Source organism: Erythrolamprus reginae, chromosome 1 (genome assembly GCF_031021105.1).
Source record: "Erythrolamprus reginae isolate rEryReg1 chromosome 1, rEryReg1.hap1, whole genome shotgun sequence".
Classification (NCBI taxonomy): Eukaryota; Metazoa; Chordata; class Lepidosauria; order Squamata; family Dipsadidae; genus Erythrolamprus; species Erythrolamprus reginae.
The window spans coordinates 132304143-132329887 of NC_091950.1; the positions used below are offsets into that span (position 1 = coordinate 132304143).

General features: G+C 36.5%; 1 protein-coding gene across 4 annotated transcripts in view; it reads left to right on the forward strand.

Moving 5' to 3' along the window:
- CHID1 (chitinase domain containing 1) overlaps positions 1-25745 on the forward strand; it is a 152386-nt gene that overhangs the window by 60721 nt on the left and 65920 nt on the right. For all 4 annotated transcript variants that reach the window (XM_070735705.1, XM_070735718.1, XM_070735725.1 and 1 more), the window contains exons 9-10: positions 9677-9778; positions 11713-11862. In XM_070735705.1, the coding sequence (XP_070591806.1) occupies positions 9677-9778; positions 11713-11862 (252 nt within the window). The remainder of the gene's footprint in view (positions 1-9676; positions 9779-11712; positions 11863-25745) is intronic.

Sequence of the window (25745 nt, forward strand, 5' to 3'; positions counted from 1 at the left end):
CAATGCCCTCCCCCTGCACATGCACACAACCCCTGCACTGTTCCTGTGCATGCACACAATCCCCACACATATGCACATAGGCTTCACTAAATCTTCCTGACTTCTGGTAGGCCCTTTAGGCCATTTTTCACTGCCCCAGGATTCCTGAAGCCTGGGGAGAGCGAAAATGGCCAAAAAGAAGGGTGAAAATCAGCTGATTAGCATGCACATGGGCATTGGAGCTGACATAGAGCAACGCCTCGCGTGTCCTCAGATATGGCTCCAGGTGCTACCTGTAGCACCCATGCCATAGGTTTACCATCACTGTCCTAAACTATTATGAGATGTAAAAACATCCAATATAACTGGTACTTCGCATTCTAGTACCATTTGTATAGAATTTATGATAGACTAGACATGTTACTGGAGATTAATCAGCTAGGGAACTAGGTTAAAGTAATAAAAGGACTGACTTAGATAGAAAGGAGGAGGAGAGGAGAGCCATGATCGGAACATATTGAAAAGTGTTCGGAAACTTCAGATTGTGGTCGCTGAATGCAGCTGCGAGAGCAATCATGGGCTTCCCTAGGTATGCCCATGTTACACCAACACTCCGCAGTCTGCATTGGTTGCCCATCAGTTTCTGGTCACAATTCAAAGTGTTGGTTATGACCTATAAAGCCCTTCATGGCACCAGACCAGATTATCTCAGGGACCGCCTTCTGCCGCACGAATCCCAGCGACCAGTTAGGTCCCACAGAGTGGGCCTTCTCCGGGTCCCGTCAACTAAACAATGTCGCTTGGCGGGACCCAGGGGAAGAGCCTTCTCTGTGGCGGCCCCGGCCCTCTGGAACCAACTCCCCCCAGAGATCAGAATTGCCCCCACCCTCCTTGCCTTTTGTAGGCTGCTTAAAACCCACCTCTGCCGCCAGGCATGGGGGAATTGAGATACTCTTTCCCCCTAGGCCTTTACAATTTTATGAATGGTATGTAGGTATGTATGTTTGATTTTTTATAATAATGGGTTTTTAATTGGTTTTAGTATTGGATTATTGTTATATGCTGTTTCATGTTGCTGTTAGCCGCCCCGAGTCTCTGGAGAGGGGCGGCATACAAATCCAATAAATAAATAAATAAATAAATATTATGTACAGCATAAAGGAAGTGGATAGACATTTTTCTCTTTCTCAAAACTCTAGGAGTGAGGTGAGGTGGAGTGGTGAGCTTAATTAATTAATTGGAAGGTTAATATTTCCCAGCACATAAATAGTGGAATTCATTAACTACAATACATGCTGATGGCTATTATTATTATTATTATTATTATTATTATTATTATTATTATTATTATTTAGATTTGTATGCCGCCCCTCTCCGATGACTCGGAGCGGCATTAACTTGGATGACTCTGGAATAAAAATTGGATAAACGAGGACAGTTTTATCAAGCATTATTATTATTGGGACACAATATTACCTTCAATACGCTTCCAATATACTGTGGTTGTAGGAAACAATATGAGGAAAGGAGTACATTTCCATCTCTTGCTTGCAAGCATTCCAGAGGGCTGTCTTTTAGGAGTCCTAACTAGTGATGCATTTCCATAGATGGTGTTATCTCCAGCAAATCTTTAGAATTCTATTAAAGATTGCCTTGTCAATCCCTTTACAGATCACATTCCTTAATTTGACTAGACAACTCTTTATTGTTGTTGACTTAAAGGGATTCTAGACATCTAAGGTCAGAGAAAGAGCACCTGAAGCAATTTGCTGTTTAAATGATCACCTGCAGCAAGATTGAGCCAAACTGAATCATACACCGAGCACAACTCTAAAGTTTCCTCATTTTTGTGATTCATGTATTGAGCATTACTGAAAATAGCTTGTCTCTTCAATGTACAGAAAATAGAATGTGGCAGAGTTATGTTTATATTTTAGTTAGAATAATTTATAATAGAACAGGTAAGGAAGAATTACTTAGTTTCCAAATATTTTGCTTGGCTGAGAAGAGTTGTACCACATTACAGGAATGCCATTATTCTTTAATTTGTGTAAAATAATATAATACACAACAACATGATTAATGGAAAGTATATTCTTTTCATCCTCCACTCCAAAGTAATGACAATATATTTATAGTGGATACATGTTGTTACGGTTGGAGAAATAAATCTGATTTTATTCTAGGAATTTAGGTGTGTGTAATATAACTGTCATTCTTCATTTGATACAGTTTTTGCAATTTAAATTGTGACAAATGCCAAAGAACAATTGTGAGGACTGATGGGTGCAAGTAAAACTCTGGGTGAAAAATTGCTCTTAATTTATAGCTGAAGTTTAGTAGAAAACGGTTGTCTCTTAATAATATACCGTAAATGACTCTCTCTGAGAACAAATGTTGGAATATTAAACTTGATCAGAAATAAAATTATTTCTGTTGGCATCTTATTCTTCAGGGATAGAACATATTGACCTCACCGAAAAAGGTCATTCAGGCATATTTATAGTTCAGCATCATTGTGCATATTTTTTTAGCCCAATGAATTGAACATAGCAATATTGTATTTCAGTAATCCATTACACAGATGGAATGCTTTTTTGCTTCCATGAGTCAATTGTTCACATTTTTATAACATCCATTTGTTTTATATGTTTATATATTTGCTTTTATTTTCCTCACCACTTTCATACAACCATTATGAGAACTGGCAGAAGGAGTAGTTTCTATAGAGATACTCTGAGAAGTAAGATGAATGGAAAAAGAAGATAGGCCAGATTGTGGAGAGTCTAAAAATCTATACTCCACCCAGTTTCTTTCAGGAAATGGGCAGAGCCTAAGGTTGTTGAATATTCATTACCATGATGTAAATAGTTGAGTCATGAAATGTTGAATGGTGATTGGTTTGAAATGCCCGGGAAATTCAAATAAGCGTCAGTTACTTTGGAAGAAACAAAGTATAAAAGCTGAAAAGCCGATACTGTTTCAATTCATGCCTAGGTTATAGTTCGCATAGCAACTTTGTTTCTGCTATGCCAAAAATAAAAGTTACTTAAAACTGACTACAGGATCAGTATAAGAAAATGGCTATTAAGGCACACTAACTTCTTGTTACAATAGTTAGATTTTCAACATTCAATGCATTTTGCTGGTTACCAGAAGGACCATTACGGGAAGAAATCCCCAAGCTTGCCAGAACTGTGGCTTGCTTTTGCTTATACAAAATGCCCAATGTCCTTGGTTGCTTTGACTCTCCACTAGGCAAAGTATTAGGTGTTGGAGGATGTGTGAATAACCAGAAGTTTTTTGGGGAAAAACACTGGATATTAAGATATTTGAATAAGTAAATATAGCCTTTAATTTAAAAATCTCCTTAATACTTTTGCGTGAAAAAAATGACATTATTGCTTGGTTTAAATTATGTTCAAAAGCTAGATAATCATCCTTTGCAATGTCCTTAAAGTGGATAAGACAATGAGAACAAACAATAAATGGAGGAAATGGGCCTTGGAGTCAAATTGAATTAGATAGTAGTTTGGTTTTGGGTAATTAAAGAACACTAGCTTATTTGTGATTAGTTGTGGGTGCCGAAGGGGAAGAAAACAGTGTAATTTGAAAGAAACAGGTCAGGGCTTTGTAATCAATCTTCTGGGTTTTTTCCCCTTTGTTGTTTAAAGACTGCTTTCTCAAAGTGGTGTGGCTAATCAAATGCGCTACAGATTTCATGTCTCTCCCTCTTAAATCAATCTTTGAACTCTGTATCAGGCCATGACCTTTATGACTGATGGTTGGCCTTCTGGCATCCTTATTCTCAGAATTGTGCTTATATTTTTCAGGTTCACGGTCTCTGTCAAGAATATTTGTCACTTCAGTTTCTTTTTCCTTCTGGCTTGAGTTATTCAGAATTCTTAATATTTTATTTTGTTCATTTTTGTATTTGATGGTTCCTATGAGTTTTTCTTTGCCCCATCCTTTTTTGATTGGTCAGCTTCCTTACTATTTGTTACATATTTAATAGTGTAATTTAAGTTTCAATGATTGCATGGGCAAAAAATGTGGACACAATATGCACTTGGCTGACTGGAAACAAATCTGGAATAGAAAGTATAAAATAACAAAATTGGCATCCTATTAAAAATGCATTATAAAATGTTCTATCACTGGCATTTAGCCTCTGCACGATTGGTTAAAATATATCCAAATTCAAATTTGATCTGTTGGAAATGCAAAAAAGAGCAAAGCACCTTCTTTCACATATGGTGGTTGTGTCCGGAAGCGAAGAAATATTGGATAAAGATACATAATTGGTTATAGGAAATAAAAGGAATAACATTAGAATTTACCCCAGAACTTTTAAAAAGGATATTTAAAAGGCAATACAATAAAAGTATCAAATATCTGAATTTGCATGTCACAATAGCTGCTAGGATTGCGTACATGCAATGCTGGAGGAACTCTAATACACCCATCCAAAATTTGATAATCAAAAATATATGTGATTGCTCAGAAATGGACAAATTAACCATAGAACATAGAGGACAAAAGGACTCAGACTATTACAAAATATGGGGAAGTGGTATAAATGGACTAACAATAGAAAATCGAAGAGATAATGTGGGATGAAGATATAGAATTAAAAAATGTAAAATGATGTATTAATTATATTATAATACATCGGGGCGGCATACAAATCTAATTAATAATAATAATAATAATAATAATAATAATAATAATAATAATATATAAATATAACAATAATGTATACAAAAGGCTGTGCACCTGCTTAAAAGAAATGTTATGATATGTAAAATGTGAAAAATCAATAAAAACACATTGAAAAAATAATAATTATGTTTGACTCCTGGCAGTTGTTGGACATGTCCCTGTAGTTTTCTTGGAAACATTTCAGAAGTGGCTTGCCATTGTCTGCTTTCTAAGTCTTAAACAAAATGTCTGGTCCAAGATCACCAAATTAGTTTTATGCATAATTATTATTTTTATTATTATTTATTAGATTTGTGTGCCGCCCCTCTCCAAAGACTCAGAGCGGCTCACAACAACAAAACAGTACAAATCCAATGATTAAAACAATTTAAAACCTTTAATATAAAAACAATCATACATCTCATACAAACCATACTTAAAGCGGAATGGCCCAGGGGAATCAATTTCCTCATGCCTGACGACAGAGGTGGGTTTTAAGGAGTTTGCAAAAGGCAAAGAGGGTGGGGGCAGTCCTAATCTCCGGGGGGAGTTGGTTCCAGAGGGTTGGGGCCACCACAGAGAAGGCTCTTCCCCTGGGTCCCACCAGGCGATATTGTTTCGTCGATGGGACCCGGAGAAGGCCAACTCTGTGGGACCTAACCGGTCGCTGGGATTCGTGCGGCAGAAGGCGGTCCCGGAGATATTCTGGTCCGATGGGATGAGATCTCTTAGTCTCCTGGTTTCCAACCTCATGCTTTAACTACTACATCAAAATGGGTCTTGGAGTTCATAGTAAGGTTGGGGTAATTCAGCTGCTATCCTTGCTCCACTTTTGCCAAACATGCCAATGAATTCAGCATTTTTGTAGACATTTTCAGCTATAATTGTTAACAAGCCTTTATTATATTTTATCTCAAAGGACTTTCTCCTGGTTTTCTAGTTTTTTTCTTAGTTTTCTCTTTTTTGCCATATTGAAATTCGTTTCTTGACATTTACCTGTTGGCTTCCTATATATGAATGAATGAATGAATGAATGAATGAATGAATGAATGAATGAATGAATGAATGAATCTGAGAGAAATTTAGAGTGGCTAGCCAGATAGCTACCTTTTTAGGTTGTGTAATCTCACAAATTATATTGTTTACTGTTTTGTTGCATCCTGGAGTAAGGCAAATTGTCATATCACTTGGGGATGATTCTAAGGCAGTGTTTCTCAACCTTGGTAACTTGAAGGTGTATGGACTTCAATTCCCAGATTGCCCAACTAGCATGTCTGGCTTGAGAATTCAGGGAGTTGAAGTCCAGACATTTTCAAGTTGCCTAGTTTGAGCAACACTGCTCTAAGCAATTTACCCTTAATGACATATACCCCAGAAGTATATGGCCCAGGCCCAGGTTATCTCTGAGACCGCCTTATACCTCATAGATTCCAGCGACCGGTAAGATTCCACAGAGCTGGTCTCCTCTGGGTCCCATCAGCTAAACAGTTTCAGCTGGCAGGCCCATGGGGAAGGGCCTTTTCTGTGGTTGCCCCAGCTCTCTGGAACCAACTTCTCCCTAAGATCCAGACTGCCTCCATCTATTGGCCTTCTGGAAAGCATTGAAGACCTGGCTGTTCCAGCAGGCTTGGGGCCATTGGTCTCACAATCTTTACAAGGTCCGGCCCTAAATGATATGTATGTATGTGATTTTTAACTGCTTTTTTTCTTAATCTTTTATGATGTTTTAAAAAATATTTTATATCCTGTTGTAAGCCACCAAGTATCCTTCGGGAGTTGAGTGGCATAGAAATACAATAAAACAATCCATCAATGTAGGGAAGATGTCTGTAATACTTAGTTGATTTATCCTGCAATTTTGATTGATTGAAACATCCCTTTGTTCAGTGCCTACAAGGACTGATCAAACCTTATCTATCACAGTCTCCTGTAATAATGACCTCTCTGTAGGATCTTCAGGGAGAGACATAAAAAATTGAAGAATCCTTAGTGATCTCTGGGCTTGGTTGTTTTCTTGCATACGTTTCATTACCCAACTAGGCAACAGCATCAATGCTAGTAAGGTCTTACTAAGGATTTACAAGCATTCATATCTAGTTTGGGCAATGAAATGTCTTTTTAAAAAAAACATCTCAGGGAGCACTAAGGGATCCCTCATTTCAACCCTGAAACTAAAAATATTATCCTTTATTGGTACATTATTTATTTATTTTTTATTTGTTTATTCATTTGTCCAATACACAAATACATAGGAAGAAAAATAGACATGTAGTAATATATATAAGGGTAAAAGTGAACTTAAAGGAGAGGATATATGAAAGAAAGAGAATATATATGATAAGTGAGAGAAAGGAAAGACAATTGAACAGGGGACGAAAGGCACACCAGTGCACTTCACTTATGTACACCCCCTTACTGGCCTCCTAGGACCCTGGAGAGATCAATCGTGGAGAGTCTAAGGGAGAAATGTTGGGGGTTAGGGGTTGACATTATTGAGTCCGGTAATGAGTTCCACGCTTCGATAACTCGATTGTTGAAATCATATTTTTTACAGTCAAGTTTGGAGCGGTTCGTATTAAGTTTGAATCTGTTGCGTGCTCTTGTGTTGTTGCCGTTGAAGCTGAAGTAGTCATTGACCGGTAGGACGTTGCAGCATATGATCTTGTGGGCAATACTCAAATCGTGTTTTAGGCGCCGTAAATGGGAAAGCAACAAATGGAAGCCACAAGTCCTGCACATAGAGGAAGATATTTCATTCAAAACCATTCAAAGTTGGAATAAGACACTCCTCACTCATCTTTAATGGTGGAATCAAGAGGAGCAAAGATTTTTTTGCTAGCGTATTGCTACTTTTCTTCCCCTCCTAATTTATCATTTGTGGGGATTACATAATGATACTGCTTCTAAAAGCTTCACTGCAGATTGGCTTTTGGCAACTTTCTCTAGCACTATTAAAAGAGCTTTATGCTTCATAACTCCCACTTGCCTCATTGAAGTGGCTGTGATGGAAAAGAAAATGCAAATCGGTAGGAACAATAGGAAGAGGGATGTTTCTAAGGCATAAGCAAAGCAGAACTGCAGGCTGAGCTGTACTTAAAATCTAGGATAAAAGTGAAAAGCAAGCAAAGCAGTTTTATCTGGCTCATAAAAAATACAGACTCCCTTATCACCATCTTACCAGAAGTTTGCATAGCTAGATCATTTTGAAGAATCCTTGAAAAGTTCACATAACAATATACAATACTGATGCAGAAGTCTGGGGTTTTTTCCTCCTTGACCTTCCTATGCCCTTCCTAATCAACTAGAAGCCAAATATTTGAGGAATTACATGTAGGCCAAGTGTTTCCTAGGGTCAAGGTCTGATTTATTTATTTATTTATTTATTTAGTTAGTTAGTTAGTTAGTTAGTTAGTTAGTTAGTTAGTTAGTTAGTTAGTTAGTTAGTTAGTCCAATACACAATGAGGGTTTTAGTGGGTATATATCTATATACACATAGTAAAATACATGATGAAGGTTATAGAGGAGATACTCATAGTAAAATATATCTAAGAAAGAAGAGAAGAGAAGATATAGTAATAGAACATATCAATGAAATAATAGAAGAAGAGATATAGGAATAGAAGAAAGGTATAGGAGATATAGAAGAGCAATAGGACAGGGGACGGAAGGCACTCTAGTGCACTTGTACTCGCCCCTTACTGACCTCTTAGGAATCTGGATAGGTCAACCGTAGATAATCTAAGGGTAAAGTGTTGGGGGTTTGGGGATGACACGATGGAGTCCGGTAATGAGTTCCACGCTTCGACAACTCAGTTACTGAAGTTGTATTTTTTACAGTCAAGTTAGGAAAAGGCTTATTCTTCTAAACAAACCCATATGAGGAATTAAGGGGGGGGGGGAATGGAATGGAATGATCTGACCCTGGGATTGAAAATAGACTTTCCCAAACAATTGTGGTACAAGGTGTATATTTTTGTAGTACAGATAGTTCTCAACTTATGACCAGTTGCTTAAAGACTGTTCAAAGTTATGTGAGATCTAAAAAATGGTACTTACAACTTATATTCAAAGTTCTGGGAGCTGGCCTCCCACTGGTTACACGCTCCCATTTTGAGGACTCGGCGATCAGTTGTTTGCTGTTTGCAGCATCCCACAGTCACATGACTGCAATTTATGTTAGATTTTGCCAGAGATTGGACTTCCAGAGCAAAAAAATTTACTTCCATTTGCTTAATAGCACAGATTTGCTTAATGATGCTGCAAAATAATAATAATAATCAGGTCTGTGGAATGATGACCATTTGAGAATCCATATGTCTTACAATCATAATTCTAGACTATGATTCTAAGTTGAAGACTACAGGTGTTAAATAGCCACCCGTTTGATTAAACCTGTAAGAAAATCTTTAAGAAAAAAAGTCAAAAACTATAGGGAGGGCCCCACGTTAACACTGTCATAACACTAACATAATATTCAGAACCAAGGTTCTGTAGTGTAACCCTTTGTTCATTGCAAAAATTAATCTAGAGTCCTGTTCTGAATCTGTGATATAGTCAGTTTACTTGTCTGTGAGTTGTCATAATGGGCTTAACAAACATTTCAGATTCTTTCTGAAAGTCCACCTTTAGCATCATTTCTCACACATAATTCAATACAACTGAAGAAATTACATCTTATTCCCCTGTCTAGTCCATTCTTCCCTGTCCGGTTTTAACTTAACTTCTATTTAGACTTAAACTCTTTAGGACAGAGCCTTATACCTGATTTTTGTAAAATGTTAATCCTGGAATGGAATGGATTGGAATGGTTAGATAGTTGGAAGGGATCTTGGAAGTCTTTTAGTCCAACCCCTTGCTCAGGCAGGAAACCTTCCATTCCATTCCAGACAAATGGTTGTCCAATCCCTTCCTAAAAACTTAAAGTATTGGGGCATTCACAACTTCTAGAGATTGAATGAATGATCATTCCAATTTTTCTTCTTTTTTCTTTGACAGAACGAGCGACTTAGGAATGTTTACCAAAAAAGAATTTGATCGGCTGGCCCCAGTAGTGGACAGTTTTAGCCTCATGACATACGATTATTCATCACAATTGGGGTAAGGAAAAATGTACAGGTACAACAACACTAAAACCTGAACTGGCATTCAGCTGGAGGTCACATTCATCCTGTTTCTTGATAGTAATAAGATAACTGATTGAGTATAACTCTAATGACATTCTCATAAAATGTTTGAATATCAACAATCTTAGGTCTCTTAGATGCAGCCCTTTATACTAGTGTACAGTAGTACCTCTAGATACGAGCTGCTCCACATGCGAGTATTCTAAGATACGAGCCACGAGGGGAGATAAATTTCTGTTCCAGACCCGAGCTCAAATTCGGGATACGAGTCGAGCGTCCAGTAAGTGGCGCAAGAATCCTTGCTTTTGGTTATCTCGGAGGGGAAAAACAAAGTCTAAAGCCATTTGTTCCAGATACGAGTTGTTCGACATATAAGCTCCCTTCTAGAATGAATTATACTCGTATCTAGGGGTACTACTGTATTGCATTTTTATCACACCTGCTCCTAAATATATTTATATTCAAATTTGCATATTTTTAATCCTTTCCCTCCAACCAAGGAAGGAGATGCGACCAAAAAGCTTAATCAATATGAACTGAATTGATTACTGACAATTAAAATAATTTGTCATTTGTAAAATTATTTGATCCTATGCTTGAGTGTAAATATGCACACACACACCAATTAACTATTTTCTTGCATGTTTAGTTTGTTGTCAGTTTGGTTCAGTAGCTCTTATTTCCAAATATACTTAGGACTTTAGCCCAGTTAACTTTCTAGACACATTTCCTTCTCATTCCCATCTGTATATAAGCATCTTCAGTGGAGAAGCTGTCTGCCTAGATTGAGCAGCCTCAAAGATTGGCAGCAGTAAGACAGGAGAGAGATAATAAGTACTCAATGCTCAATAATAACATAGATAATATACTGCAAGTATTTAAATATACATCACTCATTAGCTCGGTGGAAGCAGTGAAAACATTCATTATAAAATGCATAATGAATGTACTATAATTCCCTGTGGCTTGTATATATCTAACTTTTTATTATTGATTTCACTTTGGTAAGGAGATTCCTAAAACTACACATTTGTATACTGGCTGTGGAAAGCAAAAGAAGAAAGCAATTCATATTTTACATTTTCTTTCATCTCTGGTTTGAAGCAATTCTGATAGATACAACTTCTTTCTATTTTATCAAACCATGTCTTAAAACTTTTAGCTTCTTATTTTAACTGTCAGCTAAGTATACACATAGGATAAAAGAAATCATTCTGCAATGGGTCCAGGGAAAAACAAATAGAATTCCATGTTAATAAAATATACTTTTCACCTAACTGCTGTCTCCAGCCAGTGGTGGATACATTAAGAGACATACAAATGCAATACAAAAGCAGATTGCAAGCCATGAAGCATCAGCCATTTCAAAAAGAATTTTATCCAAAACGCCTGAAGGATCTATACTGGAAAAATCCAGTGCACAGATGAATATTTCAAAAACCTGTTACAGACGAGGATTGTTATAGCCACATTTACATATATGTGAATCTAATATTTTAGAATTGTAAAGGGAGAGATTGTGAATACAGTAGTACTTTTAAAGAATTTTCTCATAAAACCACTGTCTCTTTTCAGAATTGTTTTACTAGTCTGAGATATATATCTTCCCTTTCTTGGGAAAAATGCCCCAAAGGGGCATATAATAATAAAAAGGTTAAACTAAAATCAACAACAAAAAGCCAGTTACAGAAATGGTAGAAACCAGAACAAAAATAAACAAGGTGGATGGATACGGTGGTATGAGGGTGTGTTTTTTTTAAAAAAAAAAAACCAATTTTTCTATGTCTAACGGTCCTTTTTTCACTTTGGAAAATACTAATTTTAGACTAGAATGTTGTTAAACATGGTTCAATTTTGGGGGGTAATTTTACAATTTGACCCCTAATTTCTTTCTTCTTCTTTCTACAGGTCTGGCCCAAATGCCCCACTGCATTGGGTGCAAGTTTGTATTGAGATGCTGGATCCAGAATCCAAATGGAGAAAAAAAATTCTTATGGGGCTGAATTTTTATGGCATGGATTTTTCAAGTAATGTAAGAGACCCCATAGTTGGAAACAGGCAAGTCTGAGTTTTCTGAAAACATTGTATGTATGTATAAATTGGGATTTATATATACAATATATATTTTGCATGCATGTATATATTTATTTATTTATTTTTATTTATTTGTTTGTTTATTTTGTCCAAAACCACAATAATACACAATGAAGGTTATAGAGGATACACTCAAAGTAAAATATAGGAAGGAAAGAATAGAAGAGAAAATACAGGAATAGGATATATCAATGAGGGAATATATCTCTAGAAATCTGGGTACAGTAAACCATAGCATCCAAGAAGTACGGTGGCTCACGTGGTTAGGATGCTGAGTTGATAATCAGCAAGACTATGTTTGAGACCCAAGTGCTGCTGTTTGATGGGATGAGTTCCAATCGTTCACTCCATCTCCTGCTGACCTAGCAGTTTGAAAGCATGCAAATGTGAATAGGTAAATAGGTACCACTTCCATGACACTTCCGAGTCTACAGAGAGGGGCGGCATACAAATCTAATAAATAAATAAATACGTACGTACGTACGTACGTACGTACGTACGTACGTACGTACGTACACATTAACTGGGACATGAAAGGGGCATCTCCTGGGTAACAGTGATGACACCAGCTAATCATTTCAATCTGGAAGCAGTTTGGTGCTTCGAAATCATACAGGAATGTGACCAAAATACCCAAAGCAAAGGAAAAGAGGGATAATTTTTTCTTCCTGCATCCTCATTTCTGTCCTGTAATCATTTAATACCAAGGATGAAAAAAAGTGACTGTAACAACAGTTGGCCAGCATTAGACTAGAATCAACAAGCATTGGAGTTCAACACTGTATTTCTCTTCTGAAATCTGTTCCTTAATGGTGTACGTATGACCCAGTGGTGGAATTCAATTGTTTTTATTACCAGTTCTATGGGTGTGGCAGGTGAAGGATAATGTAAAATCTCCATTCCTTCCCCACTCTAGGAGAAGGTTATTGCAAAATCCACATTTCTTGTAGCTGGGATTCTGGAGACAGATAATAGATGGGGGTGGGGCCAGTCAGAGGTTGTATTTACCAGTTCTCTGAATTACTCAAACTTTCTACTACGGATTCTCCAGAACTGTTCAGAACTTGCTGAAACCCCCCTCTGGTATGACCACATATTCTATTTCTTAGATATGTAGAAAGAACTATGTTGCTACTGCTATGTTGTTTGGTTTGGGCATAGGTTTTGCTAGTTATGTTTCAATGGCTATTCCCCTTTTCCCCATAACATCCAAATTTTGATTCCAATTACTGTGGGTTTGTCTATCTCTTTTTATGTTAATCCATAGTTTCTTAGTTTCCAGGAACCCTTAGTTTTTATCCCTATTAGTAGTCAAGTGGTTGGAAAAAGCAAATTTCCTCTTCCACAGAAGGTACCATAGGACCAAAGGAAAAGCCAACCAGATTGTTGCACTGAGAGGGCTTTGTATTAAAATGCTATGAAGCAGATCAAGGTGATATGTTTAATAATATGGAAATTTTACTTCTGCAGTGAAACTTTACAAAGACAAGTCCTTTTGCATTTCTGACTATCACTAGCAATTTCTAAATACCACTTCTGAAGGTTAATCTAAAGCACATTTAATTTGTATAATACAGATGAGTACAAATGATTTTTAAAGAATTTGGTCTTTTGAGTAGTCGCCTCTGTGTCACTAAATGTAGAAATCAACTTATTTTGGAAAAGTAAAATTGCACCCAGCATTCTATGGCATGCATTGATATCTTCCCATTTCAATGTTATTTTGCTTTTCTTTAATACCAAAATTTGAAAACTGAGTTTCCACAAATCTGAAATAATTACCCTCTACTAAAAGTAAATAAATTGAAAACAAACATCTCATAAACTATTTTCAAAACAGCTGCCAATTTACTGATGGCTTGTGTTCCAATAAGAACAACTGAAGATGCATTTACAACATTATTCAATAAGGATTGTTTGCAAGAGTAAATCAGTGAAGAAAAAATGATGAGTATACAGCAACACAGAATGTGCCTCCAATATCAGATATTATAATAATCTGTTAACCATGCTTTTAAAAAAATGTTGAACTGATTACAGTTGGGTTATAATTCCATATTCAGTTTTTTGGCAGTAGACTCGTGTGTATGTGTGTGTGTTTGGTGTGCCTTTAAACCTATGAATAAGATTAGATTGTTAGAAGTAATCTAGCAGTGTAGCTTAGTAAGCAGAGTGCCAATCTCCTGCTTTGCATTGCAGCTTTATTTTCTGACATATGAAGAAAATCATGCCTCCACAGTTGCTATGTAGAGATTCTAGGGAATTACCATTTTTTGATACACAATTTAGAGTGGGGTGGGGGAGAACCTGTAGTATAGATTATTTTATTCACATGTCATGATTTGTGAGGCAAGCCTCAAAGCAAGTGGCATAAGAACAAGCTCTTGTTCTTAACGGGAAGATCTATGAGTCAGCAAATTAAAATACCTTAAGATCAGGAGAAGAGAGACAAAGAACTTTATGACAAGAGCTTTAGGAGGAGAAGATTAGCAGATGTTTTATTTATTTATTTATTTATTTATTTATTTGTCCAATACACAATACATATGGAAGAGAATAGACATGAAGTAATATATATAAAGATAATATGTAAGATAGAAGAGAAAGTATATGAGAGGAAGAAAATATATATGATATATGAGATAAAGGAAAGACAATTGGACAGGGGATGATAGGCACATTAGTGCACTTATGTACGCCCCTTACTGGCCTCTTAGGAACTTGGAGAGGTCAATCGTGGATAGACTAAGGGAGAAATGTTGGGGGTTAGGGGTTGACACTATTGAATCCGGTAAAGAGTTCCATGCTTCGACAACTCGATTGTTAAAGTCATGTTTTTTACAGTCAAGTTTGGAGCGGTTACTATTAAGTTTGAATCTGTTGTGTGCTCTTGTGTTGTTGCGGTTGAAGCTGAAGTAGTCGTTGACCGGTAGGACGTTGCAGCATATGATCTTGTGGGCAATACTTAAATCGTGTTTTAGGCGCCGTAGTTCTAAGCTTTCTAGACCCAGGATAGTTAGTCTATTTTCGTAGGGTATTCTGTTTCGAGTGGAGGAGTGAAGGGCTCTTCTGGTGAAATATCTTTGGACGTTTTCAAGGGTGTTGATGTCTGAGATGTGGTATGGGTTCCAGACAGATGAGCTGTATTCGAGAATGGGTTTGGCATAAGTTTTGTAGGCTCTTGTGAGTAGTGTGAGATTGCCGGAGCAGAAGCTACGTAGGATCAGATTAACAACTCTAGAAGCCTTTTTGGCGATATTGTTACAGTTGAAGAAAGTGGTTTGGATAGAAACAGAAGAAGGAATCTGAAATGCAGAAATCCAGTTTAATGAAAGAGTGATATAGAAGAGAGAGAAAAAATGAGGTGGTAATCGAAAATTGAGTAGACAGTCGGACTTGGCATGAGTGACAGGATTGGATTAGCTGTAGATGGACAAGGATGAGGGAGGAGCAGAAGACAATGTAAAGTCAAAGAAAGAAAAGATGGGACTCGGTGGTGAGAGTGCAGATGGAGGAAGACAAGGAAGAAGAAGGCAACAGAAAGTCAAATACAGTATAGAGAAGACAGGATGTGATGCGGTGAGCGACAGGAGTGGATTGACAGCAGATGGAGGAAGATTGGAGAAAGATTGTGAAGGATTGTGAAGGCAAATTAATTATTTTGCCTCTTCTGAATTATTCTTGTTTTCTGAGGTCTGTCCATTCAATACATGGGATCTTTCTTCCCACCTTTAGAAGAAACTAAAATGTTCAACCTGGAATTCAGGGCATTTATCATTAGTTGCTGCTTCTTCTGTATGTATGGTTGCTCTGAATTTGATTGCACCATTTTCTTTTTGTGTCTTAATTTCTACCAGTCCTAATGATAAACAATGCCTCAATCTAACACGTTTAATTGCCACAGCAATAGGTATAATTGTAATTTTAAAAATACACGAGCTTTTTATAATTAAGCACATTCACAATCTGATATAATTGGAATTTATTCAGAAGGATTCATTATACTAATTGTCTTTGCCCTATAATGTTTATTCATTTGGGTCCAGCTGATCTTCAGTTCTAGTGGCTAGAAAAAAGCAAAACTCCCTTAGGTTACAGGTATGCTTAAAGGACTATTTCCTCTAACAAAAGACACTCCTTTCTACGTGTTTTGCTACAAACCTGATTTGGTGAAATCAAAATATGTGTTCTTTTTTAATTAATTTAATTTTTTAACATTAATTCTTATAGACGCTATACTTTTGAAGGGACAAAATAACTTACTTATGTTTCTTACTTTTACCTTTGTTAGTAGATGTTTACCAAAATCTTTGTCTGAATAATTCAAATCCCGAAAACTTGACTTGGTATTATCCTGTCTTTCTGAAACTTTAAAATCTAATAGGACTTGAAGGCAATGATTTGAATGCCACTGAGTTGCATATATGTGTATTTCAAACTTAATACTCTTTTATTACCTATGCTGCTTCCACATGGTAATAAATTTACGGATTCAATTTCTTTGGGAAGAGGTCATTTTATAGCTGTACAGTTTTTGTGTTACTAAGATTACTTTTTCATATGTGTTAGCTGAGAATGGAATAAATGTCCACATAATTGACATCCTAATAGATTTCTGGTTTTTTTACCAGTTGCAATAGATAAGCTTCTAGAGCCCATTTTCTTTATGATTTATTTGAACATCTCGGCTTTTATTTGACAGTGCAATTCTTGAAATTCGGGACTCAATTCCAGAAATCTAATAAACTCCCTAACTAGCCATAGGGTAGGAATTTCCAAGGGTGCTTAAAGGAATTGTTGACATTAAATCATGTTGATGTCATACTGAAGCATGCAATATTTGGTTTGTAAGTTATTTTGCTTGGTACTGTTCAGTTAGGATTTCTGAAACTTTTTAGAGTAATGGACAGAGGTGGGATGCTAAGGTGGAACGGTGATGTGTGCTCGCCCCCGTGGCTAGCGGAGTCCAGCACAATTATGCTATTGCACCTGGACAGGTAGCAAAATCGTGCGCAGACACATCACCATTCCATCTTAGCATCCCACCTCTGGCAATGGGAACACTTGGAATTCTGAGAGTACTCACACACAATGGTTAAAATGATAGGAGTTGATCAATCACAAAACATCTCTATACCCGCAAGCAAAGAATATAAAATTAAAAATAGATTTATATAGGACACAAATATTCCTAGGTACTAAAGAGTTCATCACGGGTACATTGTTTTTCTCAGGTGCTACACTGGAGAACCAGATCGTTTGACATCTTATTGTAACTCTCTTGTAACAGATATCCTGTTTCATATCTTTTTCTGTTTTCAAGGAAAATCATTCATAATTGCTAGTTACAGTCAGCAGAGATACCATGCAGTGAACATGAAGCTTTAATGATTTTCTTTCTTCTTCAGTATTTTCTGCAATCTTTATTTCTAATCAATAGATCCAGTAATTAGTCAGGCAGTATCAGTAAAAGCAAAAAAGAACCCCTTTCAGTTGCTGCAAGATGATCAAAACAATGAGGTCAGAGTTTTTGTAGTAGAGGAATAACAAAAGCAATTTGGAAATTTGCCATAATTGTGGATCCTGTGGTATTTGCCTCTTTTTTATGCATCTCTCAGTATGTGTTAACCAGGAGTTTTAATTTAAAGTAAACTTAATTGCTTTACAAATTTAAATTCAAACTCTGATTTCTCTGTAGCAAGGATCTTTTTTAATTGCATTCCTTATTTTACATAAAAATTCAAGCTAGAAATCCACTAACTACTGATTGAAATTGCATTTTTACCTCCACCTGGCGATGTGGTAAAAGAAGGAGGAATAAATTAATCGATACTTATATTTGCAAATCTCAATCTATTCATAGCTTAATAAATAGTACTACTATGAAATAAAATATTTTAAAGAATACAAGTGATACCAGTTTATGGAATAGAATAAACAGATATATTTCTATCCAATATGCTAATATGTTAAGGGGAAAAACAGTTTATATCTTAGCACGTTCTCTTCTTTCCTTGAATAAATTTCCATGTCTGGTTGATCTACTTTTCTAAAAATAATAATAACACAAAATTCAAATAAAACTTTGAATCTTCACAATTGTATGTATAATCTCTGTTTTGATGGCAAAAACAGAATCATTTTCTTTTTATATTTTAGAGTTGCAACTGGCAAAATGGGCAACATACAAGTTTAATAAAAAATAATTTTTAGTTGTGTATGGTAGATGTTAAAATGGCACTTCGGAACTAATGATACATTCTAAGTTCTGAAATAAAATGATCTGCTTTCATTTATCTACCAGTTTGTTTGAAGACTCAATCACAAGAATAACTCTATCTGGCTTATATTGCTTAAGAATTATGAGAGGACATATTATACGGAAGGAACTAAACTGAAAAAAGCAGCAAAAGTACTTTTCTCATTAATATTCCAGCTGAATTTTTCCTGCTATTATTATGTCTGTACTTCTGCCTTTCTAAATCTTCTATTTCTTCAGTGGTTTTAAAGTTCTCTCTTCCATTCTCTCTTCCAACATCCAAAATTAAGTTCTTCCGATTCTATGGGCCTTGAAATAACTTGATGCAGTAATTGAATACAGACTTCAGCTGCTTTCTCCTTGCCCAACATTGCCATTTCTGTACGTTAAATCCCTTTCTTCCCTATTCAGACACCCTAAAGGCAGTAATGCCTATATATAGTATAAAGAGAACATAGAAACATAGAAGACTGACGGCAGAAAAAGACCTCATGGTCCATCTAGTCTGCCCTTATACTATTTCCTGTATTTCATCTTACAATGGATATATGTTTATCCCAGGCATGCTTAAATTCAGTTACTGTGGATTTACCAACCACGTCTGCTGGAAGTTTGTTCCAAGGATCTACTACTATTTCAGTAAAATAATATTTTCTCATGTTGCTTTTGATCTTTCCCCCAACTAACTTCAGATTGTGTCCCCTTGTTCTTGTGAACAAGAGACTTAGTACAAAACAGCAGTAGATTTTCCAGTAATCCTTGTTCTATCTTTTCGCACTTCTTCCTTGAGATAACAAAGTTAATTCTATCTTCATTTTTAACCAGTGAGGCATGGAGGTCCAGCGCAGTGGTGGATTGCTTTTACCTGTTGCTACTGGTGCGCTGCATGTGCAGCATGAGGAGTCCCATGCATGTCCCCAGCGTGATTTTTGCTTCTGTGCATGCGCAGAAGCAAAAAAAACGCTGAAATCTCATGAGTGTCCCCTCATGAGATTTTGCTTCTGTGCATATGCAGGAAGTAAGAAATAACAAAAATTAAAGAAAAGAAATGGTGGTACCCAAAGGACTGACACTGGAGTGGTCACGTGCAAATTGCACAATCTGGCAGCCGCTACTGGTGCGCAATAGCCTACTGCATCAGTAGCAACCCAACCCCTGGCCCAGTGGCTAGAATGTAGTATTGCAGCCTAATTCTGCTGACTGCCAGAAATTCGATCCTGACTGGTTCAAGGTTGATTCAGCCTTCCATCCTTCTGAGATTAGTGAAATGAGGATCCAGATTGTTAGGAGCAATATGCTGAATCTGTAGACTGCTTATAGAGGGTTGCAAAGCACTGTGAAACGGCACATAGGTCTAAGTGCTATGGCTATTCCTATTTTTGTTTTTTACCAGTCACATTTTAATTCGTAAGAGTGTTTGGCTAATGTGAAAAAGATCAAGAAGGATTAATTTCTTTTCCCCCTAACTACTCTATTAAACTCTTTTTTACAATAAACTACATTATTACGAACTCCTTAAATAACAAAGTCCGTTAAGTCCTGTGTTTTGAGTTGGGTTGATAGAAAGTGAAGAAACAATTCAGTATCTCTTTGCCAGGGCCAATTTCCTAAGAAAGTTAAAGCATCTTTATTCATTATTCATTGCAAAAGAGGTTTTTCATCTCTTAATTGCCCTATCAATAAAGTCTTAACTCTTGATTACTTAATCAATATGTTTTAGAAAAAAGAGCAGTGTCACAAATTTAGTCATTTCCTGCAGAAGTTTTAACTGACGTGTAAATTAGTATAAAATGGATGAGATTAGGCAGCTGATTTGTTCTTATGTATATATTAGTTTAAAATAATTGATCTGGATTAAGAAGTGTCTCTATTGTTTCCAGAGTTGTTCTGATTATATTCTTATCACGTGTAGTATATTTCATAATTCTCAAGCCCATCTAAGCAGCAGCTTCTAGCCTAAAGGAAATACCATTCTAGACAGATTTTGAAGGAGAAAGAGAATGTACTAGGCGAGGTTTCTGAAAACAACTTTATAATTGCCAAGAAAAATACCTGGATGCATCCATTAAAGCAGATGTGCTCAATTTGAAGGAAAGTTTACATTACTTTCAAGTTTACCTAGGAAAAAAAACACACCAACAGACATTTAACATCATTCAGAAATGATTGGCATTCTTATATTTTAATGTAACGTTGGGTGCTTCTTCCTACAAATAATGACACACTTCATTTAGATAAATGTTGAATAAATGCCTGCTGCCAAGTAAGTGAAAGCTTTTATAGAAATGAATATTATGTAAAAGTAAAAAGTTGAGGTTTGATAATGTTATCTTATTCTACTGCACCAAAGGGAGTCAATGCCTTTTCTTTCTTTTTCCCTTCTTTTCTACACTTTTCTCTTCCCTTTCTCTCTCCTGTTTTTCCTATTATTTGTTTTTGTATATTTATGTATTTTGTATTATAAATTAATAGAAAGGACAACTCTAATAGAAAAAGACCCACAAAATTCTATCCTTAATGTGTCCATTTGTTTAATTGTTTAAAAAAAACATTGTGAGAATGATAAAATGTCTGGGTTGCATCTTGAAGATAGATTTATGTAAGAAAGAGATTGTTATTTTCTCTTGAGTGGATAGAGTTTAATTGATGTTCAGGGCAAAGAGAGTGGTTACCTTTTTCAGTGATCTCCTGCTTAAGTAGTATGTGAAGCCCCTAACATTTGCATACAGCTGATGAATCAGAGCCTCATGAGTTGCACTTAATATCAGGAAAAAAGACTAGCTTCAGAAAATCTTAGAAACTAGGCAAGATTATTCCAGCTCTTATTTATGGATGAATGTATTAAAATGAGAGTTGATGGACTTTGATGGACTGCCTTACAGATATACTGATGACTCATTTGGAAATAAGGCTGAAATCTCTATTTGAACTCTATCCTCCTTTCTTTTTAAAAAAATATTTTCTAGACCTTGAGACTGTCCTTATATACACTGCTCAAAAAAATAAAGGGAACACTTACACAACACAACACAACTCCAAGTAAATGAAACTTCTGTGAAATCAAACTGTCCACTTACGAAGCAACACTGATTGACAATCAATTTCACATGCTGTTGTGCACATTCAACTTTGTACAGAACAAGGTATTCAATGAGAATATTCCATTCATTCAGATCTAGGAAGTGTAATTTGACTGTTCTCTTTATTTTTTTGAGCAGTAGCCTTTCGCTCATGCATTTCCACAAATGTAATCTATGGTTAGGTCAGAGCTGCCTCAAAGGAAGCAGTGATGGCAAAGCTTTTTTGGTTCACGTGCCAAAAGGGGGAATCATGGGAGGTCACGTGCATGCTCACACCCATAACTTCATAATTAATAATTTAATAATAATTTATTAGATTTGTATGCCGTCCCTCTCCGAAGACTCGGAGCAGCTCACAACAATAGTGAACAATGTAAAAAAATCCAATACTTAAAAAGACATCTAAAAACCTTTATCATAAAAATAACCATACAACTCAATCATACCATACATAAACCATAATAGCAAATACTTGGGAAAAGCAGTTTCTTACATTTTACTTTCAAATGAACAAATGCAATTCAAGAAATGGCAAGGTTAACAATGCTATCTTAATTTTCATGGTTAACATTAACAAAATTAACATAACATTGTTTGAACTTTAGAATAACTCCAAATAAAGCCAAGTAGTTTATGTGAGAGCAGTCCTTTTTTAAATTCAGGTGACTTTTCAGATACCATTTTTCTCCCTTAAATCAAACCTCAGATGAGTTGGTATGGCTGGGAGAAATTTATGCAGTGTAATGACAAAGTCAAATAGCCAAATATTCAAGTAGAATAACTTATTCTACGCATAATATAAATTTCTGTTTGAAGTTGCACTGAATCAGAAAGTCTCTAGTCTATTCTTAAAGACAGGGAATTGTCTGAAGAAACAACATGGATCTTATAGATTCCCATCAATATTAAGCTTCTGAACCCTAACTTGATTCGACCCCTGGGTAACATGTTTATTTTTCTTTATTGCGTGAAATGTTTTGCATTTTTCTTTCAAGACAAATAATTCTGCATGTATTTCCATCCATCCATAAATAAGCAAATGCAAATCTGTTTCTCATGTTTTCATTTCGATAAAAGGTTTTTCTCTTTTTAATAATGCATATATTGCATATATGGCTATCATTGTTGCTCAATAAAACAAGGAATTATTCAAGACAATGGAACAAAATGTCTTATACATGCTCAAACCATTGCTTGAGGCCTTTAAAACTAGGCTGAAATCAATACTCCTATGTTAGACGTATCTATTCATAATCAATATTCAGAGTCTGTTCCAGATTAATAAGGGCTTTCAGAAACTTGGAATTCATTAACTCCGTTTGCAAGTACAGTGATATCGCGTCTTACGAACTTAATTGGTTCTGGGATGAGGTTTGTAAGCCAAAAAGTTTGTAAGACGAAACAATGTTTCCCATAGGAATCAATGGAAAAGCGATTAATGTGTGCAAGCCCAAAACTCACCCCTTTTGCCAGCCGAAGCACCCGTTTTTGCGCTGCTGGGATTCCCCTGAGCCTCCCCTCCATGGGAAACCCCATCTCCGGACTTCCATGTTTTTGTGATGCTGCAGGAGAATCCCAGCAGTGCAAAAATAGGTGCTTCACTGGCAACGGAAGTCCGGAGGTGGGGTTTCCCAGCGAGAGGAGCCTCAGCGAAATTGCAGCATCGCAAAAACACGGAAGTCCTCGAAACCCCACCTCCGGACTTCTGGACTTCCATGTTCTGTTGCCAGCGAAGCACAAAAACAGACGCTTCGCTGGCAACAGAAATCCAGAGGCGGGGCATCCCAGTGGCAGCGGCTTGGGTTTGTTATTTTATTTTATTTGTTTGTTTGTTTGTTTGTTTGTTTGATTTTTATGCCCCCTTCTCCTTAGACTCAGGGCGGCTTACAACATGTTAGCACTTTTTAACAGAGCCAGCATATTGCCCCCAAAATCCGGGTCCTCATTTTATCTACCTCGGAAGGATGGAAGGCTGAGTCAACCTTGAGCCGTGAGATTTGAACCACTGACCTACAGATCTAAAGTCAGCTTCAATGGCCTGCAGTATAGCACCCTACCTACTGCGCCACCCTGGCTCCTTTGTAAGGTGAAAATAGTTTGGAAGAAGAGGCAAAAAAATCTTAAACCCCGGGTTTGTATCTCGAAAAGTTTGTATCACGAGGTATCACTGTATATGCACAGATATGCATCAGTCAATCATTTTTTTCTATTAGTGATTAGAATTTTAGAACAGAACTTTCCAGACAGTTAAAAAAATATTTCAAAGTGGTTAGAAATTAAAATGCAACTTGGAGTACAGCATTGTCCATAAAACCACCGTTTTATTGTTGCTTGACCAAAAACATTACCATTACATTGTGTATTGAGGCAGGCCTTAAGTTATGACTGTAATGGAACCTGCTCATTAAAGTCCCTAAGTCATGATGAGTGTAAAACAAGTCACCTACATGACCAACCTAATTTTATAACTCTTTTTGTGGCAGTTGTTAAATGAACCAATTGTTTGCTAAGGGCCAGTTTTGCTGAAAAACAGAAATTGTCATAAAAAAACGTAAAACACAGTTATGTGACCAAAGGATGCCGCAAATGGCTATAAATATGGGTCGGATGACGATCATCCGACATACAATCACATGGCTTTGGGTGGGGGCAGATGTTGGAACTTTGTAATGGTGTCCTAAGTACCCCTGGGGAAATACATTGTTAATTTGAACAGTCTTTAGGAGATCAGTTATAACTTGAGAAATATCTGTACTACAAGAGTGTCATAAGAGAACTCACAGGCTTCTTGATAATCTTGGAGTGCTGGTCTCTCACAAATTTCTCTTTTGGTCCTATTTTCCCCCATCCTCACCAAAAATTGACTTCGGCTTCCTCCTCTTAAGCTAATATCTCTGCTATAATCAGAGCAGATGAAAGTCCAACAGTGAGAAAGAATTAGATACTTAGATCATGTTTTGGGCGTCATAGTTCTAAGCTTTCAAGACCCAGGATTGTTAGTCTATTTTCGTAGGGTATTCTGTTTCGAGTGGAGGAGTGAAGGGCTTTTCTGGTGAAGTATCTTTCGACATTTTCAAGGGTGTTGATGTCCAAGATGTGGTATGGGTTCCAGACAGATGAACTGTATTCAAGGATGGGTCTGGCAAAATGTTGGGATTTTGGCAGAGAAGGTTTGGTTCCTTTTCCACAGTATATATTATTGTCTGATTTTTTTCTGTGTGAGTGTGTGTGCATGGAAGGCTGCTCAATACAGCTTCTATTTCTAACATGCCTTGATATGTCTTGTTTCTTTGTTGTTTGCACAAGTACAATCTGTTGAATAGTAGTGTTGCAATTACCTATTCCACAATTTCTATTGTTGCTCATTGAACAAGCAAGCGTATTCATTTCTGTCGCTTTTGTGCAATGGTATGTTTCTATCATAATTATAATTAATAAATAACAATGTAAAAATAACCTTTTCTACAATAGCTGATACGATTCTATAACCTAAGGTCTAGAATATTCTTTTCTTTTAACTGTTATATTTGATAGTTAACTAGAGTTAATGGATTTCAGGGCTGGAGCCAAGAAAATGTAGCATTCAGCATTAATCAGTTGCTTGTAATGGATCCACAGACTGAATCCAGCAGATGTATAATTTTTTTAAAGAAAATATGCAAATAATATTGCATTTTGATAATTAAAATGTCATCACAGTTTTCGTGTTTCTCTTCTTAATTAAGAGCAATAAAGCCCAAGCTAAATTGGAATGAATCTGTAATTTTCAGCACTAATCACACAAATGCCAGTGTCAGCATTATAATAAGATCCACAAATCTGAAGATGTGACTATTGGGGAAAGAAAAATAAGGGTTGGCATCACATTACACGACAAAGTCTATTCCAGGAGTATTAATTGTATTACAAAGTAAAACATTTCCGCTGATTACAATTTGATCTATGGCAATCTTATCATTAGATAATAAAGTCATTGTCTAGGGCAGGGATAGGCAAAGTTGACTTGTGGACTTCAACTCCCAGAATTCCTGAGCCAATCATGCTAGCTCAGGAATTCTGGGAGTTGAAGTCCACATGTCAGAGAAGAGTCAACTTTGCCTACCCCGGTCTAGGGGAAAAGATACCTTTAGCCTGAAAAAATTTATGTCCCTATCTATGGTCCAATCATCAAATCAGTGAAGTTGGTAGGTATTAAGAAAGGTCTCTCCTGCAGAAAGGCATATCGTTGTCCTCATCACTGGTAGCTTTTCAGGAATATGAGATTAAAATATTATTCCTGGCTTTTAATGGGAAATTTGAACAGTATCTTTTTGCCAATGTGTACTTTCAAATAGTATTTTATTGGAACTGATTTTATTTTAAGTTGTTTATCTTTAATAAGTCCCTCCTTTGGTTGTTGTTGTTTTGTTAAGCCAGTGTTTCCCAACCTTGGCCACTTGAAGATATCTGGACTTCAACTCCCATAATTCCCCAGCAGCATTCGCTAGCTGGGGAATTCTGGGAGTTGA